At 38.3% G+C, this 18,643-nt stretch overlaps 1 protein-coding gene across 1 annotated transcript; it reads left to right on the top strand.

Moving 5' to 3' along the window:
* The first annotated feature begins 4,315 nt into the window (after positions 1-4,315).
* On the top strand, positions 4,316-12,134 carry LOC128665117 (rho GTPase-activating protein 24-like). Its single transcript, XM_053719861.1, has 2 exons — positions 4,316-4,760; positions 11,404-12,134. Exons 1-2 carry the CDS (start codon positions 4,510-4,512, stop codon positions 11,609-11,611), a joined length of 459 nt encoding a protein of 152 aa, XP_053575836.1. The 5' UTR covers positions 4,316-4,509; the 3' UTR covers positions 11,612-12,134.
* The last annotated feature ends 6,509 nt before the right edge of the window (positions 12,135-18,643 follow it).

The following is an 18,643-nucleotide window of genomic DNA, read 5'->3' as shown; positions in this document are numbered from 1 at the left end:
CTTCTTCGGAGGCTATTTTTGGGAGAAAGGTTTTGCAAGCCGTGGTGCCTTCTGTTTAGGTAACCTGATTTGCTCCCTCCCTTCATCCGTGTCCTAAAGCTTTGGTATTGGTTCCCACAAGTAATGGATGATGCCGTGGACCGGACACACCAATGTTGGAGAAAACAGAATTTATGCTTACCTAATAAATTACTTTCTCCAACGGTGTGTCCGGTCCACGGCCCGCCCTGGTTTTTTAATCAGGTTTGAAAAATTTCTTTCTCTATACACTACAGTCACCACGGCACCCTATAGTTTCTCCTTTTTTTCTCCTAACCGTCGGTCGAATGACTGGTGGGCGGAGCCTGAGGAGGGGCTATATGGAGAGCTTTTGCTGTGCTCTTTGCCATTTCCTGTTGGGGAAGAGAATATTCCCACAAGTAATGGATGACGCCGTGGACCGGACACACCGTTGGAGAAAGTAATTTATCAGGTAAGCATAAATTCTGTTTTTACAGGCAACTTTGTATTTATTTTAACTAGATACAATAGCTATTAAATAGTTAATGACTATTTAATAGCTAACTAGTTAAAATAAGTACAAAATTACCTGTAAAATAAATCCTAACCTAAGTTACAAATACACCTAACACTACACTATCATTAAATTAATTAAATAAATAAACTACAATTAACTAAACTAAAATACAATTAAATAAACTAATCTATAATACAAAAAAACAAACAAACACTAAATTACAAAAAAAAAGATTACATGAAGTTTAAACTAATTACACCTAATGTAAAGCCCCTAATAAAATAAAAAATCCCCCCAAAATAAAAAAATGCCCTACCCTATTCTAAATTACAAAAGTAATCAGCTCTTTTACCAGCCCTTAAAAGGGCTTTTTGCGGGGAATTGTCCCAAAGTAATCAGCTCTTTTACCTGAAAATAAAAATACAATACCCCCCCCCCAACATTACAACCCACCACCCACATACCCCTACTCTAACCCACCCAAACCCCCTTAAAAAAAACTGTCGCTAACCCCCTGAAGATCATCCTACCTTGAGCCGTCTTCACCCAGCCGAGCCGAATTCTTCATCTAAGGTGCGCAGAGGAGGTCCTTCATCCGGTAGAAGTCTTCATCTAGGCGGCGTCTTCAATCTTCATCCATCCGGAGCGGAACGGAGCCATCTTCAAAGGAGCGATGAGGAGTCATCCTCTTCAACCGACGACTTCCCGACGAATGAAGGTTCCTTTAAGGGACGTCATCCAAGATGGCGTCCCTTCAATTCCGATTGGCTGATAGAATTCTATCAGCCAATCGGAATTAAGGTAGGAAAAATCTGATTGGCTGATGCAATCAGCCAATCAGATTGAAGTTCAATTCGATTGGCTAATCCAATCAGCCAATCGTATTGAGCTTGCATTCTATTGGCTGTTCCAATAAGCCAATAGAATGCGAGCTCAATACGATTGGCTGATTGCATCAGCCAATCAGATGTTTCCTACCTTAATTCCGATTGGCTGATAGAATCCTATCAGCCAATCGGAATTGAAGGGACGCCATCTTGGATGACGTCCCTTAAAGGAACCTTCATTCGTCGGGAAGTCGTCGGTTGAAGAGGATGGCTCCGCGTCGGCTCCTTTGAAGATGGCTCCGCTCCGCTCCGGATGGATGAAGATTGAAGACGCCGCCTGGATGAAGACTTCTACCGGATGAAGGACCTCCTCTGCGCTCCTTGGATGAAGAATTCGGCTCGGCTGGGTGAAGACGACTCAAGGTAGGATGATCTTCAGGGGGTTAGCGATAGTTTTTTTTTAAGGGGGGTTTGGGTGGGTTAGAGTAGGGGTATGTGGGTGGTGGGTTGTAATGTTGGGGGGGGTATTGTATTTTTATTTTCAGGTAAAAGAGCTGATTACTTTGGGGCAATGCCCCAGCAAAAAGCCCTTTTAAGGGCTGGTAAAAGAGCTGATTACTTTTGTAATTTAGAATAGGGTAAGGCATTTTTTTTATTTTGGGGGGATTTTTTATTTTATTAGGGGGCTTAGATTAGGTGTAATTAGTTTAAACTTCTTGTATTTTTTTTTTTGTAATTTAGTGGGGGGGGTTTGTATTATGGATTAGTTTATTTAATTGTATTTTAGTTTAGCTAATTGTAGGTAATTTATTTAATTAATTTAATGATAGTGTAGTGTTAGGTGTATTTGTAACTTAGGTTAGGATTTATTTTACAGGTAATTTTGTACTTATTTTAACTAGGTAGATATTAAATAGTTATTAACTATTTAATAGCTATTGTACCTAGTTAAAATAAATACAAAGTTGCCTGTAAAATAAATATTAATCCTAAAATAGCTACAATGTAACTATTAGTTATATTGTAGCTATATTAGGGTTTATTTGATAGGTAAGTATTTATTTTTAAATAGGAATAATTTATTTAATTATAGGAAGATTATTTTGTTTAATTTAAATTATATTTATGTTAGGGGGGTGTTAGGGTTAGACTTAGGTTTAGGGGTTAATAACTTTATTATAGTAGCGGTGACGTTGGGGTCGGGAGATTAGGGGTTAATAATTGAAGGTAGGTGGCGGCGATGTTAGGGAGGGCAGATTAGGGGTTAATAAAATTTATTATAGCGTTTGTGAGGCGGGAGTGCGGCAGTTTAGGGGTTAATACATTTATTATAGTGGCGGCGAGGTCCGGTCGGCAGATTAGGGGTTAATAAGTGTAGTTAGGTAGCGGCGACGTTGGGGGGGCAGATTAGGGGTTAATAAATATAACATAATTTATGTAAGAACTTACCTGATAAATTCATTTCTTTCATATTGGCAAGAGTCCATGAGCTAGTGACATATGGAATATACATTCCTACCAGGAGGGGCAAAGTTTCCCAAACCTCAAAATGCCTATAAATACACCCCCCACCACACCCACAATTCAGTTTAACGAATAGCCAAGAAGTGGGGTGATAAGAAAGGAATGAAAGCATCAACAAGGAATTGGAATAATTATGCTTTATAAAAAAAAATCATAACCACCACAAAAAGGGTGGGCCTCATGGACTCTTGCCAATATGAAAGAAATGAATTTATCAGGTAAGTTTTTACATAAATTATGTTTTATTTCATGTAATTGGCAAGAGTCCATGAGCTAGTGACGTATGGGATAGCAAATACCCAAGATGTGGAACTCCACGCAAGAGTCACTAGAGAGGGAGGGATAAAAATAAAGACAGCCAATTCCGCTGAAAAAGGAATCCACAACCCAAATCAAAAAGTTTTAATCTTATAATGAAAAAAACTGAAATTATAAGCAGAAGAATCAAACTGAATTGTGGGTGTGGTGGGGGGTGTATTTATAGGCATTTTGAGGTTTGGGAAACTTTGCCCCTCCTGGTAGGAATGTATATCCCATACGTCACTAGCTCATGGACTCTTGCCAATTACATCAAAGAAAATATAGGTGTCGGCGATGTTAGGGGCAGCAGTTTAGGGGTTCATAGGGATAATGTAGGTGGCGGCGGTGTCCGGTTGGCAGATTAGGGGTTAAAAATTTTTATTAGAGGGTTGCCGATGTGGGGGGGGGGGGGCTCGGTTTAGGGGTACATAGGTAGTTTATGGGTGTTAGTGTACTTTATAGCACAGTAGTTAGGATTTTTATATTCCGCCGTTAGCCAATAAAGCTCTTAACTACTGACTTTTTTTGGCGGTAGGAGTTTTGTCTGTAGAGGCTCTACCGCTCACTTCTTCCAAGACTCCAAATACCAGCGTTAGGCAAATCCCATAGAAAAGATAGGATATGCAATTGACGTAAGGGGATCTGCGGTAGCCTGGAGTCGCGGTAAGGAAGTGAGCGGTAGACCCTTTCCTGCCTGACTCTAAATACCAGCGGGCGGTAAAAAGCAGCGTTAGGACCCCTTAACGCTGCTTTTGGCGGCTAACGCAGAACTCTAAATCTAGGCCTAAGAGTATGAAAAGAAATTTGAAAGCAACATTTAATCCCTGCTACTATCACTTTTCTTGTCCTGGTGAAAGTAGCCCCACAGGCTGTGGAAATGACTTTAAACATGGATCCCATGAACTGTTTAGCATATTTAGAATTATTCCACACAACTGACAGTTCTGTATTTGCAATGTACAACTTAGCAATGTTTTCTACAGTGAGGAATGTGGAATGTCATTTTTTTAAGCCAAAATATGTAACAGCCTACAAATGTCAATCAAACCCAACAGAAATAAAAGTAAAACAAGTAAGCAGGCTGTTCTCCCTGGGGATTGCTGGGAAGTTTATTGAATGTCTAGTGCAGCTGACTTGTAAACATCCCGAGGGTGTTGTTCTGCAGAAAGAATTCATGACTGCAAGAAAAGTGGAATATTTCCAAGCTTTTCAGTTTCAAGCAGCTGTGATAAGAAGCAGAAATCTAGTATACTATGGGAGATACACAGCATTACTGCACGCAGAGAGAATAAACTATCTATTTATTCTCCATAGAAGTGGTTCAAGACATCTGTTTTAGCAATGCTTAGGGAGTCATTGCCTTCTCAAAGCTTTTTAATGTTTCCAAAGATGAAGACCTGTGATGGCATTGCAGACACATCTACCAATTTAGGAGCCCAGGAAACAACGGAATCTACTAAAATTAGGAGGGAAAAAATGTCCCTCTCTTCAAATGAACATCCATCAAATCAGAGATCCCTGCAGTATGTATTGTATGGGCTAAATCTACAGCTATCAAAGCAGAAAGCAATGTATGAAAAGAAGTTAAAAAGGTAATTAGACCTGTCAGCTTTAAAACAAACAAAAAATTTTGCACTGATTTCCATATCTGGTGATGTATCAGGAAGTACAGTCACTGAATGAAATGTATTTTTCTTACATATTGTGGGTAAAATTCAACACTGTTGTAATCATGGTATGATCAGATAATTAAAAATGTTAATGTACCTAATAATAATTATGACATGCTTTTTAAAATGATCTGATTTTAGAAAATGTAGTACATATACATATATATATATATATCTGTTAATAAAATCTATTTTTTGTAAGATTATTTTACTATTTCTTTTGACTTTTCAATCGTATAATAGAAAAGGACCCTCGTGTTGAGATGACGAAAGTAAACATTTTACAGATATGCCTAATTTTATAGTGTGATTTTACTGATCTATAGTGTGATCTGTAGAACCAACCACATATTGTCTCATAGGCTAGATTTATCAAGGACTTGGAGAATTCTCCTTTGTATTCTTCTCCGTGTTCTCTGCAGCTCGCCCTTGGAGAGGCGCTCGTGCACACAAATTTATAAAAAAAAAAAGATAATACCATTTTGAATTGGAAAGAGATTGTGATGATTTAATTGAGATGATTTAATTCTGACACCTTGAAGTGGAGAGGTTAAGAAGCAGTGATCCACTGCAAACGCAGCTTGAAAAATGGAGCTGGTGGGTTCCATTAAACCATTTGGCTTTCAGGGGTCGACAGCCTTTATCATCTGTTAACTGTGCCGTTATGGGGAGATTGAATATCATGGGAGTTATCAATAGGTATGTGCATTTGTGTACTTTGTTAAACCAATGCTGAAAATGGCTGCCGCCAGCAGCATTCAGATATTTTCGGAGCTGGATTTCTTCTTGTGAAAGTGCAACACATAAAGATCTGGATTTACATAAAATAAATAAATAACAGCTGATATAAAACAAGAAATGTAGAAACCGTGGAATCCAACCCAATGCTTATTAAAGGGACATGAAACCCAAATTTTTTCTTTCATGATTCAGATAGAGAATACAATTTTAAACAACTTTCTAATTTACTTCTATTATCTAATTTGCTTAATTCTCTTGATATCCTTTTCTGAAAAGCATATCTAGATAGGCTCAATAGCCGCTGATTGGTTGTTGCACATAGATGCCTTGTATGATTGGCTCACCCATTTGCATTGTTATTTCTTTAACAAAGGATATCTAAAGAATGAAGACAATTAGATTATAGAAGTAAATTGGAATGTTGTTTAAAACTGTATTCTCTATCTGAATCATGAAAGAAAAAATGTGGGTTTAATGTCCCTTTAAATGTGTGCTTATATCCTTTAAAGGAAAGTTGACGTGCATCCAAGAGATCATTATAAAAATGTATCACATTTTTTGTTTTGTTAAAAAAAATGTTCTTGTATTGGAATTTTTTTATTTATTTTTTTGCTTTTACTCTTGTGGGCAATTTTACTGCCCACCAATAAAACGATGGGGCTTGCCCTTATCAGCCAGTAAGCATAGACACACCCACTTCTGGTTAGATTCTAAATCAAAATTAAAAAAGTAATTCATTCATAAATGTGCTTAGTGCTGTTTTTTTTGTTGTTGTTTTTTTTCTAAATAATTCTTATTGAGGTAAAAGTTATAGTAACAGCTGTGAACATACAAACAAGATATTTTACATTTGTTACATAAATAACAAGATGATAAAGCTCAGATGTAAGAGTATAGACTAGAGTTTGACATTAATCACAATAATATATGTGACCTCAATTTTTAATATAGAGTAACATATAGTGAATAGTTATATTATCTAGATATACATTTAAGATAATCCCACTCATATAGGAGTCGCTCCCTTTCAAGATGTAGGTAGTGGGGGGGGGGGGGGTAACCGGGACAGGACAGAGGGTAGGGGAAGAGAGAAAGAGAGAAAAAAAATAAAAAAGAGGGGGGGGGGGAGGGGGAGGAAGAGAGATGGGGGGGGTGCCTGTAGCAGACATCCCAACCTGCGAAAAATAATTTCAGGGAGGTGGCTTCACCTGCTACTGCGCTGCCACCCCCCCCTTCCTCCCAGTTATATATTGGGCACCCTAAATAAGATAGGAACTTATCATTAAAGTAGCTTCCCACTAAAGGCACAATAAAAAAGTAGCTTTATTGCACAACCACATACAACAAACCTATTTTCCAGAATATGAAGTTTAATTACGTGCAGTAAATAAGGTAGTATTTGTTTTTTTTTATTTGATTAAAATCAGTGGGGGCTTTTTTTGTTACTGATGCATGCTTTGAGGGTTCTATAACGTCCCAGCAACTAAAGGCATTCCTTAAAGAAATACTTTTCCGGATTTGGGCAACATTGGATCATGGTACTTGGAGTTTCAGGGAGATTGCATTCCATTTGCTGGCATCAGGGAGCCGCTATAACTATCAGGGAGACTCCCTGAACTTCAGGGAGATTTGGGATGTCTGCTGTAGGTTGATATACTAATGAGTCATAGTGAAAAGACTCTAGTCCGGAACTTTGCTTAGTGTTGTTTTATATGCTTTAAAAAAAAAAAATATTGTGTTTGAGTTTAATGCATTTGGTACTTCATTGAGTGCCTGGAAAGCTGACAATAGATTTTCTTATGCAAGTCCTTATACTGGAGTGGCTATGAAAAAAATCTTTATTTTCATACATTTTTTTAGTGACTGAATCATATGTGCACCTCTCTTATTTATAGACAGCTCAATATAAATGACACACTTGAAATGAGATGCTAAGACCAGGCGCAGTGGGGATGAAACCTATTGCAGTATGCAGTTTCATCTCAATAAGTTAATCAAGATAACAATATCATGTTAAAATATGTAAAAATCTGGTATTTATTGAAGTTGGTGAACAAATCTTAATACACACACTAGAATGATTATTGTAAAGAAGCATCATTGTGTGAGTTTTCTTATATTTAATTGTATAATGAGTAAAATAACATTTTACCAGGGCAATTGTCCTAACAAAATCTACTCATGGTGTTTCCTAATAAATGCAAATTATGCCATTTGTTCCATACCTGTTCAAAATACTTAAAGGGATTGTTTAATAAGATAGATAATCCCTTTATTACCCATTCCCCAGTTATGCACAGACAACATTGTTATATTAATATACTTTTAACCTCTGTGATCACCTTGTATCTAAGCCTCTTTAGACAGCCCCCTGATCACATGACTATTTATTTATTAGCTATTGACTTGTATTTTAGCCAATTAGTGCAGTGTCAGCCACAACTCCAAATGGCCAAAGCAAAATGTTATCTATATGGCCCACATGGATTAGCAGTCGCCTGTTGTGAAAAGCTAATAAAAAAGCATTGTGATAAGAGTCTGTCTATAGTGGTTTAGAGACAGGCAGAAATGTAGAGGTTTAAATGTTATAAAGTATATTAATATAACAATGTTGGTTGTGCAAAGCTGGGGAATGGGTAGTAAAAGGCTTTATCTATCTTTTAAACCAGTGCTTTCCAAACTGTGTGTCGGGACACACTAGTGTGTCGGCCGCCAATGTGTAGGTGTGTCCCTGCTTCAGCACAAATTTTTTTAAATTTAATTATTTTTTTTTAAATAGTTTTTTGGTTTCTGACTTTCCACCTGCCTGCTACACAGATATCACATGGTTGACACGTGATTGATACCTAGTGGGTCACAGATCATCTTAACCAATTGGCACAGCTCAGTGGGAACTGAAAGTATTACCATTGGCGACACATTGGCTTGTGACTGCAAGTGTAGCCAGTGAGTGGGACAGCAGTGTGTTTGCAGCGAGGGCAGTAGTCAGTCGGACTCACAGAGCTCTGAGGGTGGCAGCTTAAACGCTGAGCAGAAGTCAGTGGGATTTTTTTGCAACTAGCTCCCAGTAGTGCATTGCTGCTCCTGTTCTTGATATATGGATAGGAAGTGGAAGCTTAAAAATGCTTGATGATGAAATGCGAGTGTCTTTATCTAATATTCCACCAAATATTCCGAAACTGTTCATCCCATCAACCTCATACATCCCATTAAAATAGTAAGTAGCTATTAGTGATATTAAACTTTTTTTAATTCTTGCACATACTTACTGTTACTTGTAAATACATTTTGTTATTATATCATTTATGTATGTGTCCATATCTCTTAAAACAAGTTAGTTTAACCTCCTGTTTGCTAGTACAACTGAATTACCGTGTCGCGAAATGATGTAGGTCTAAAAAGTGTGTCACCAACATGAAAAGTTTGGAAAGCTCTGTTTTAAACAATAACAATTTTGCTATTGACTGTCTCTCTAAAGTAAAAATGAAAGTTTCATAAATTCAGATAGAGCACTGGTTTTCAAACCTGTACTCGGGCCTCCCTAACAGGCCTGATGTTCAGGATATATGAACTGGAGCACAGTAGAAATAATCAGCTGAATAGTAAACATGCTTATATTACCTGCTTTATGGTTATTTTACCTATTTGTTTTTTGTTTAGTTTAAAACTAAACGAAAAACTAAAACTATTCTTACCTGATAATTTAATTTCCTTCTTTGTAGTGAGAGTCCATAAGAAGATTCATAATCTAGGGGAAATACTATTCCTGACCACCAGGAGGAGGCAAAAACACCCCAAACAATGCTATAAATATTCCTCCCATTTCCCTTACCATCTATCAGTTCAGCCGAGGATAAGGAAAAGTGAAGAGAGATACAAGTGGTACAGAGGTGCAAAGAAAAATGACTGCCACCATTACCAAATATCAATCGTGAGGGGTCGTGGACTCTCATTGCCAAGAAGGAAATTAAATTATAACGTAAGAATAATTATAGTTTTCCTTCAATTGGCAGTGAGAGTCTATGAGAACATTCATAACCTATGGGAAACCAATACCCACGCTGTGGACTTCACAATGTTCAGGAGGGAAAATAAGGGAGGTAGTCAAGAACTAGGCACCACAGCTTGTATAACCCTTCTCCCAAAGGAAGCTTCCACCGAAGCAAAAACATCAAACTTGTAGATCTTTGAGAAAGTGTGCAAAGAAGACCACGTTGCAGCCTTACAGATATGCTCAACTGACGCCTCATTTTTGAAGGCCAAAGTAGTGGACACAGAATGAGTAGAATGCGCAGTGATTATTGAAGCAGGCTCCTGGCCTGCTTGCCTGTAGGCCGTACTGATCAGACTTCTCATCCAAAATGAAATAGTAAAAGATGAGCCATTTGCCCGTTACGCTTGCCAGTATACAAAATGAACAAGTAAGAAGACTGACAAAACTCCTTAGTAACGTGAAGGTAGAATTTCAACGCTCTGACCACATCCAGATTGTGTAAAAGTCTTTCCTTAAAGGAAGATGGGTTAGGACACAAAGAAGGAACTACAATCTCCTGATTGATGCTACAAGTATTCACCACCTTAGGTAAAAAGCCTGGTTGAGTCCTCAACACAGCCTTATCTTGATGGATCACCAGATACGGAGGATCACACATCAAAGCTGAAAGCTCTGACACTCTTCGAGCAGAGGAAATAGCCAATAAGACCACCTTCCATGTGAGCAATATAATATCAACAGAATGCAAAGGCTCAAACAGAGCCCTCTGAAGAACCTTAAGAACTCAATTTAAGCTCCATGGAGGAGCAATAGGTTTGAAAACAGGATAAATTCAGACCAAAGCCTGAACAAACTCTTGAACATCTGGCAAACTAGCCAACTTCTTGTGAAACCTCTCTCTGTTTACCTCTATGAGACGAGGAAAAATAACTACTGGAGGGTAGAGGAAGTGGAAGGAATATTTATACCCTTGTTTGGGGTGTCTTTGCCTCCTCCTGGTGGCTAGGAATAGTATTTCCCATACATTATGAATGTTATCGTGGACTCTCACTGCCAATAGAAAGAAATCAAATTTTCGTTAAATATTTAGAATACTTTTACAGAGCATGGAGAGCATGTTAAAGTAAGTATTAAGAGCTTAAAAATAAATAAATAAAGGAAACAAATGAATACTGATGAAAAAAATCTGCTGCTCATTTAGAGTTAGTGATATTGCATTAACTGTTTTTTATGCAGTTGTTGATTATGCAATCTTACTGTTTTTAATAGTTCTTAGAGGGACATGAAGTCTAATTTTTTTCTTTCATGATTCAGATAGAGCATGTGATTTTAAATTAACTTTCCAATTTACTTCTATTATCTAAATTGATTTTTTTTAAATTTGGTATCCTTTGTTGAAAAGAATACCTAGGTAGGCTCAATAGCTGTTGATTGGTGGCTGCACATATATGCCTCATCTTATTGGATCACCTGGTGTTAATTTAGTGCATTGCTGCTTTTTAAACAAATAATACAAAGAGTTTAAAGCAAATTAGATAACAGAAGTAAATTACAAAATTGTTTAAAATTGTATGTTTTATCTGAATCATGAAAGAAAAAGTTTGGGTTTCATGTCCCTTTAAATAACTTTGCCAGCTCTGTGTCATCTAATAAATATTTTCTACAAAACACGATGCATATATCATACAATGCTTCCTTTTTTACATCAGTAATTCAGAGCAAACATAATTTACAAGTTACAAATAATTACAACTATATATTAGTTCAGACCCAAATGAAATATTCACTGTAAATTATTGTCATGTTCAACATTTTTTTTTTTTTTTGCAGTCTGGAACAAAAAAACAACAATCTGAGCTTGGAGATCCTAAGCCTACAATCAACACTAGAGCAGCAGAAAAAATGGTATAACATTCTGGAGATAAAAAGAAGGAATGTTGAAAGAGCCAGGGAGGATGCAGAGAAAAGAAATGAAACTCTTCAAAGAGAAATGAAAGAGTTCTATGAAACATTTGGTGAACTTACAAATAAAGACTAATCAGCTTAGAATTCTTATTGATTGTATCGATAACACAAAAACATAGAGATGCATCAATTTGACATAATCTATAGAATGTTTGGAATCTAGATACTTATATTGATTGCATAATTGCGTTGAGCATATTCACATGAACTTTATTTGTATAGACACAAAAATTTGATATAAATCTAATTAGGCCACTGAAATTACAGTTTAAAGGAACAGTAAACACCTTGTAATTACAATACAATTCTGTTGTGTAGTTATAGAATAACATATCAGCCAAGTCTTAATGTTTTTAAAACAAATTAACATCCATTTTAACTGCAATTATTTTTCAATAGCCACCATTTGCCTTATCTGGGCTTTCGTCTGCAGACAGCAAGGCTAGCCACTGCCATAAAGTCAATTAAGGATATATATGTAGCAGGGTTAGCATTGAGTCAGCAGAGTGCATTTTAAGTTTTGAGAATTATACATTTCTCAATTTTAGAGCTTAATGACACGAAAAGGGGGCAAAATAAAAAATATTGCAAAATTGTTTCATTATGCATAATTAAACATTATCTGGTATTAAAGTGACATTTAGGTTATAATTATGCTAGCGCTTTATAGCCCCAGTATATATATTATATATATATACAGTATTTCACAAAAGTGAGTACATCCCTCACGTTTTTGTAAATATTTTATTATATCTTTTCATGTGACAACACTGAAGAAATGACACTTTGCTACAATGTAAAGTAGTGAGTGTAAAGCCTGTATAACAGTGTAAGGCCTAGATTTGGAGTTTGGCGTTAGCCGTGAAAACCAGCGTTAGAGGCTCCTAACGCTGGTCTTAGGCTAACTCCGGTATTTGGAGTCACTCAAAATAGGGTCTAACGCTCACTTTTCAGCCGCGACTTTTCCATACCGCAGATCCCCTTACGTCAATTGCGTATCCTATCTTTTCAATGGGATCTTTCTAACTCCGGTATTTAGAGTCGTGGCTGAAGTGAGCGTTAGAACTCTAACGACAAAACTCCAGCCGCAGGAAAAAAGTCAGTAGTTAAGAGCTTTCTGGGCTAACGCCGGTTCATAAAGCTCTTAACTACTGTACTCTAAAGTAAACTAACACCCATAAACTACCTATGTACCCCTAAACTGAGGTCCCCCCCCCCACATCGCCGCCACTCGATTACATTTTTTTAACCCCTAATCTGCCGACCGCCACCTACGTTATACTTATGTACCCCTAATCTGCTGCCCCTAACACCGCCGACCCCTATATTATATTTATTAACCCCTAATCTGCCCCCCACAACGTCGCCGCCAGCTACCTACAATAATTAACCCCTAATCTGCCGACCGCAAAGCGCCGCCACCTATATTATAGCTATGTACCCCTAATCTGCTGCCCCTAACACCGCCGACCCCTATATTATATTTATTAACCCCTAATCTGCCCCCCACAACGTCGCCTCCACCTGCCTACACTTATTAACCCCTAATCTGCCGAGCAGACCGCACCGCTACTATAATAAAGTTATTAACCCCTAATCCGCCTCACTAACCCTATAATAAATAGTATTAACCCCTAATCTGCCCTCCCTAACATCGCCAACACCTAACTTCAATTATTAACCCCTAATCTGCCGACCGGAGCTCACCGCTATTCTAATAAATGTATTAACCCCTAAAGCTAAGTCTAACCCTAACACTAACACCCCCCTAAGTTAAATATAATTGTAATCTAACGAAATTAATTAACTCTTATTAAATAAATTATTCCTATTTAAAGCTAAATACTTACCTATAAAATAAACCCTAATATAGCTACAATATAAATTATAATTACATTGTAGCTATTTTAGGATTAATATTTATTTTACAGGCAACTTTGTAATTATTTTAACCAGGTACAATAGCTATTAAATAGTTAAGAACTATTTAATAGTTACCTAGTTAAAATAATAACAAAATTACCTGTAAAATAAATCCTAACCTAAGTTACAATTAAACCTAACACTATACTATCATTAAATTAATTAAATAAACTACCTACAATTACCTACAATTAAACCTAACACTACACTATCAATACATTAATTAAATACAATACCTACAAATAACTACAATGAAATAAACTATCTAAAGTACAAAAAATAAAAAAGAACTAAGTTACAAAAAATAAAAAAATATTTACAAACATAAGAAAAATATTACAACAATTTTAAACTAATTACACCTACTCTAAGCCCCCTAATAAAATAACAAAGACCCCCAAAATAACAAAATGCCCTACCCTATTCTAAATTACTACATTTCAAAGCTCTTTTACCTTACCAGCCCTGAACAGGGCCCTTTGCGGGGCATGCCCCAAGAAGTTCAGCTCTTTTGCCTGTAAAAAAAAACATACAATACCCCCCCCAACATTACAACCCACCACCCACATACCCCTAATCTAACCCAAACTCCCCTTAAATAAACCTAACACTAAGCCCCTGAAGATCTTCCTACCTTGTCTTCACCCTACCAGGTTCACCGATCCATCCTGAAGAGCTCCTCCAATGTCCTGATCCAAGCCCAAGCGGGGGGCTGAAGAGGTCCATGATCCGGCTGAAGTCTTCATCCAAGCGGGAGCTGAAGAGGTCCATGATCCGGATGAAGTCTTCATCCAAGCGGGAGCTGAAGAGGTCCATGATCCGGATGAAGTCTTCTATCAACGGCATCTTCAATCTTCTTTCTTCCGGATCCATCTTGCAGACCTCCGACGCGGAACATCCTCTTCTCCCGATGCCTACTAGCCGAATGACGGTTCCTTTAAGGGGCGTCATCCAAGATGGCGTCCCTCGAATTCCAATTGGCTGATAGGATTCTATCAGCCAATCGGAATTAAGGTAGGAAAAATCTGATTGGCTGATGGAATCAGCCAATCAGATTCAAGTTCAATCCGATTGGCTGATCCAATCAGCCAATCAGATTGAGCTCACATTCTATTGGCTGATCGGAACAGCCAATAGAATACAAGCTCAATCTGATTGGCTGATCGAACCAGCCAATCGGATTGAACTTGATTCTGATTGGCTGATTCCATCAGCCAATCAGAATATTCCTACCTTAATTCCGATTGGCTGATAGAATCGGAATTCGAGGGACGCCATCTTGGATGACGTCCCTTAAAGGAACCGTCATTCGGCTAGTAGGCGTCGGGAGAAGAGGATGTTCCGCGTCGGAGGTCTGCAAGATGGATCCGGAAGAAAGAAGATTGAAGATGCCGTTGATAGAAGACTTCATCCGGATCATGGACCTCTTCAGCTCCCGCTTGGATGAAGACTTCATCCGGATCATGGACCTCTTCAGCTCCCGCTTGGATGAAGACTTCAGCCGGATCATGGACCTCTTCAGCCCCCCGCTTGGGCTTGGATCATGACATCGGAGGAGCTCTTCAGGACGGATCGGTGAACCTGGTAGGGTGAAGACAAGGTAGGAAGATCTTCAGGGGCTTAGTGTTAGGTTTATTTAAGGGGGGTTTGGGTTAGATTAGGGGTATGTGGGTGGTGGGTTGTAATGTTGGGGGGGGGGGCATTGTATGTTTTTTTTTTACAGGCAAAAGAGCTGAACTTCTTGGGGCATGCCCCGCAAAGGGCCCTGTTCAGGGCTGGTAAGGTAAAAGAGTTATTGAAATGTAGTAATTTAGAATAGGGTAGGGCATTTTGTTATTTTGGGGGTCTTTGTTATTTTATTAGGGGGCTTAGAGTAGGTGTAATTAGTTTAAAATTGTTGTAATATTTTTCTTATGTTTGTAACTTAGTTCTTTTTTTATTTTTTGTAACTTAGTTCTTTTTTATTTTTTGTACTTTAGATAGTTTATTTCATTGTAGTTATTTGTAGGTATTGTATTTAATTAATGTATTGATAGTGTAGTGTTAGGTTTAATTGTAGGTAATTGTAGGTAGTTTATTTAATTAATTTAATGATAGTATAGTGTTAGGTTTAATTGTAACTTAGGTTAGGATTTATTTTACAGGTAATTTTGTTATTATTTTAACTAGGTAACTATTAAATAGTTCTTAACTATTTAATAGCTATTGTACCTGGTTAAAATAATTACAAAGTTGCCTGTAAAATAAATATTAATCCTAAAATAGCTACAATGTAATTATAATTTATATTGTAGCTATATTAGGGTTTATTTTATAGGTAAGTATTTAGCTTTAAATAGGAATAATTTATTTAATAAGAGTTAATTAATTTCGTTAGATTAAAATTATATTTAACTTAGGGGGGTGTTAGTGTTAGGGTTAGACTTAGCTTTAGGGGTTAATACATTTATTAGAATAGCGGTGAGCTCCGGTCGGCAGATTAGGGGTTAATAATTGAAGTTAGGTGTTGGCGATGTTAGGGAGGGCAGATTAGGGGTTAATACTATTCATTATAGGGTTAGTGAGGCGGATTAGGGGTTAATAACTTTATTATAATAGCGGTGCGGTCCGCTCGGCAGATTAGGGGTTAATAAGTGTAGGTAGGTGGAGGCGACGTTGTGGGGAGCAGATTAGGGGTTAATAAATATAATATAGGGGTCGGCGGTGTTAGGGGCAGCAGATTAGGGGTACATAAGGATAATGTAAGTAGCGGCGGTTTACGGAGCGGCAGATTAGGGGTTAAAAATAATATGCAGGGGTCACCGATAGCGGGGGCGGCAGATTAGGGGTTAATAAGTGTAAGGTTAGGGGTGTTTAGACTCGGGGTTCATGTTAGGGTGTTAGGTGCAGACGTAGGAAGTGTTTCCCCATAGCAAACAATGGGGCTGCGTTAGGAGCTGAACGCGGCTTTTTTGCAGGGTTTTTTTCAGCTCAAACAGCCCCATTGTTTCCTATGGGGGAATCGTGCACGAGCACGTTTTTGAGGCTGGCAGCTTGCGTAAGCAACTCTGGTATCGAGAGTTGAAGCTGCGTTAAATATGCTCTACGCTCCTTTTTTGGAGCCTAACGCAGTCTTTCTGTGGACTCTCAATACCAGAGTTATTTTTATGGTGCGGCCAGAAAAAAGCCGGCGTTAGCTACGCGGGTCGTTACCGACAAAACTCTAAATCTAGGCCCTAGTTTGCTGTCCCCTCAAAATAACTCAACACACAGACATTAATGTCTAAACCGTTGGCAACAAAAGTGAGTACAACCCAAAGTGGAAATGTCCAAATTGGGCCCAAAGTGCCAATATTTTGTGTGGCCACCATTATTTTCCAGCACTGCCATAAACCTTATGGGCATGGAGTTCACCAGAGCTTCACAGGGTGCCACTGGAGTTCTCTTCCACTCCTCCATGATGACATCTCAGAGCTGGTGGATGTTAGAGATCTTGCGCTCCCCCATCTTCCATTTGAGGATGCCCCACAGATGCTCAACAGGGTTTAGGTCTGGAGACATGCTTGGCCAGTCCATCACCTTTACCTTCAGCTTCTTTAACAAGGCAGTGGTCATCTTGGAGGTGTGTTTGGGTTCGGTATCATGTTGGAATACTGCCCTGCGGCCCAGTCTCCGAAGGGAAGGGATCATGCTCTGCTTCAGTATGTCACAGTACATGTTGGCATTCATGGTTCCCTCAATGAACTATAGCTCCCCAGTGCCGGCAGCACTAATGCAGGCCCAGACCATGACACTCCCACCACCATGCTTGACTGTAGGCAAGACACACTTGTCTTTGTACTCCTCACCTGGTTGCCGCAACACATGCTTGGCACCATCTGAACCAAATAAGTTTATCTTGGTCTCATCGGACCACAGGACATGGTTCCAGTAATGCATGTCCTTAGTCTGCTTGTCTTCAGCAAACTGTTTGCGGTCTTTCTTGTGCATCATCTTTAGAAGAGGCTTCCTTCTGGGACAACAGTCATGCAGACCAATTTGATGCAGTGTGCATCGTATGGTCTGAGCACTAACAGGCTGACCCCCCACCCCTTCAACCTCTGCCGCAATGCTGGCAGCACTCATACGTCTATTTGTCTATTTCCCAAAGACTACCTCTGGCTATGATGCTGAGCACATGCACTCAACTTCTTTGGTTGATCATGGCGAGGCCTGTTCTGAGTGGAACGTCTTCTGTGAAACCGCTGTATGGTCTTTCCCACTGTGCTGCAGCTCAGTTTCAGGGTCTTGCCAATCTTTTTATAGCCTAGGCCATCTTTATGTAGAGCAACAATTCTTTTTTTCAGATCCTCAGAGAGTTCGTTGTCATGAGGTGCCATGTTGAACTTCCAGTAACCAGTATAAGAGAGTGTGAGAGCGATAACACCAAATTTAATACACCTGCTCCTCATTCACACCTGAGACCTTGTAACACTAACGAGTCACATGACTCCGGGGAGGGAAAATGGCTAATTGGGCCCAATTTTAACATTTCTACTTAGGGGTGTACTCACTTTTGTTGCCAACGGTTTAGACTTTAATGGCTGTGTGTCGAGTTATTTTGAGGGGACAGCACATTTACACTGTTATACGGGCTGTACACTCACTACTTTACATTGTAGCAAAGTGTCATTTCTTTAGTGTTGTCACATGAAAAGATATAATAACATATTTACAAAAATGTGAGGGGTGTACTCACTTTTGTGAGATACTGTGTGTGTGTATACAGGGAGTGCAGAATTATTAGGCAAGTTGTATTTTTGAGGATTAATTTTATTATTGAACAACAACCATGTTCTCAATGAACCCAAAAAACTCATTAATATCAAAGCTGAATATTTTTGGAAGTAGTTTTTAGTTTGTTTTTAGTTTTAGCTATTTTAGGGGGTTATCTGTGTGTGCAGGTGACTATTACTGTGCATAATTATTAGGCAACTTAACAAAAAACAAATATATACCCATTTCAATTATTTATTTTTACCAGTGAAACCAATATAACATCTCAACATTCACAAATATACATTTCTGACATTCAAAAACAAAACAAAAACAAATCAGTGACCAATATAGCCACCTTTCTTTGCAAGGACACTCAAAAGCCTGCCATCCATGGATTCTGTCAGTGTTTTGATCTGTTCACCATCAACATTGCGTGCAGCTGCAA

This window comes from Bombina bombina, chromosome 6 (assembly GCF_027579735.1).
Source record: "Bombina bombina isolate aBomBom1 chromosome 6, aBomBom1.pri, whole genome shotgun sequence".
Lineage (NCBI taxonomy): Eukaryota > Metazoa > Chordata > Amphibia > Anura > Bombinatoridae > Bombina > Bombina bombina.
This window is presented reverse-complemented; position numbering and strand designations above follow the sequence as displayed.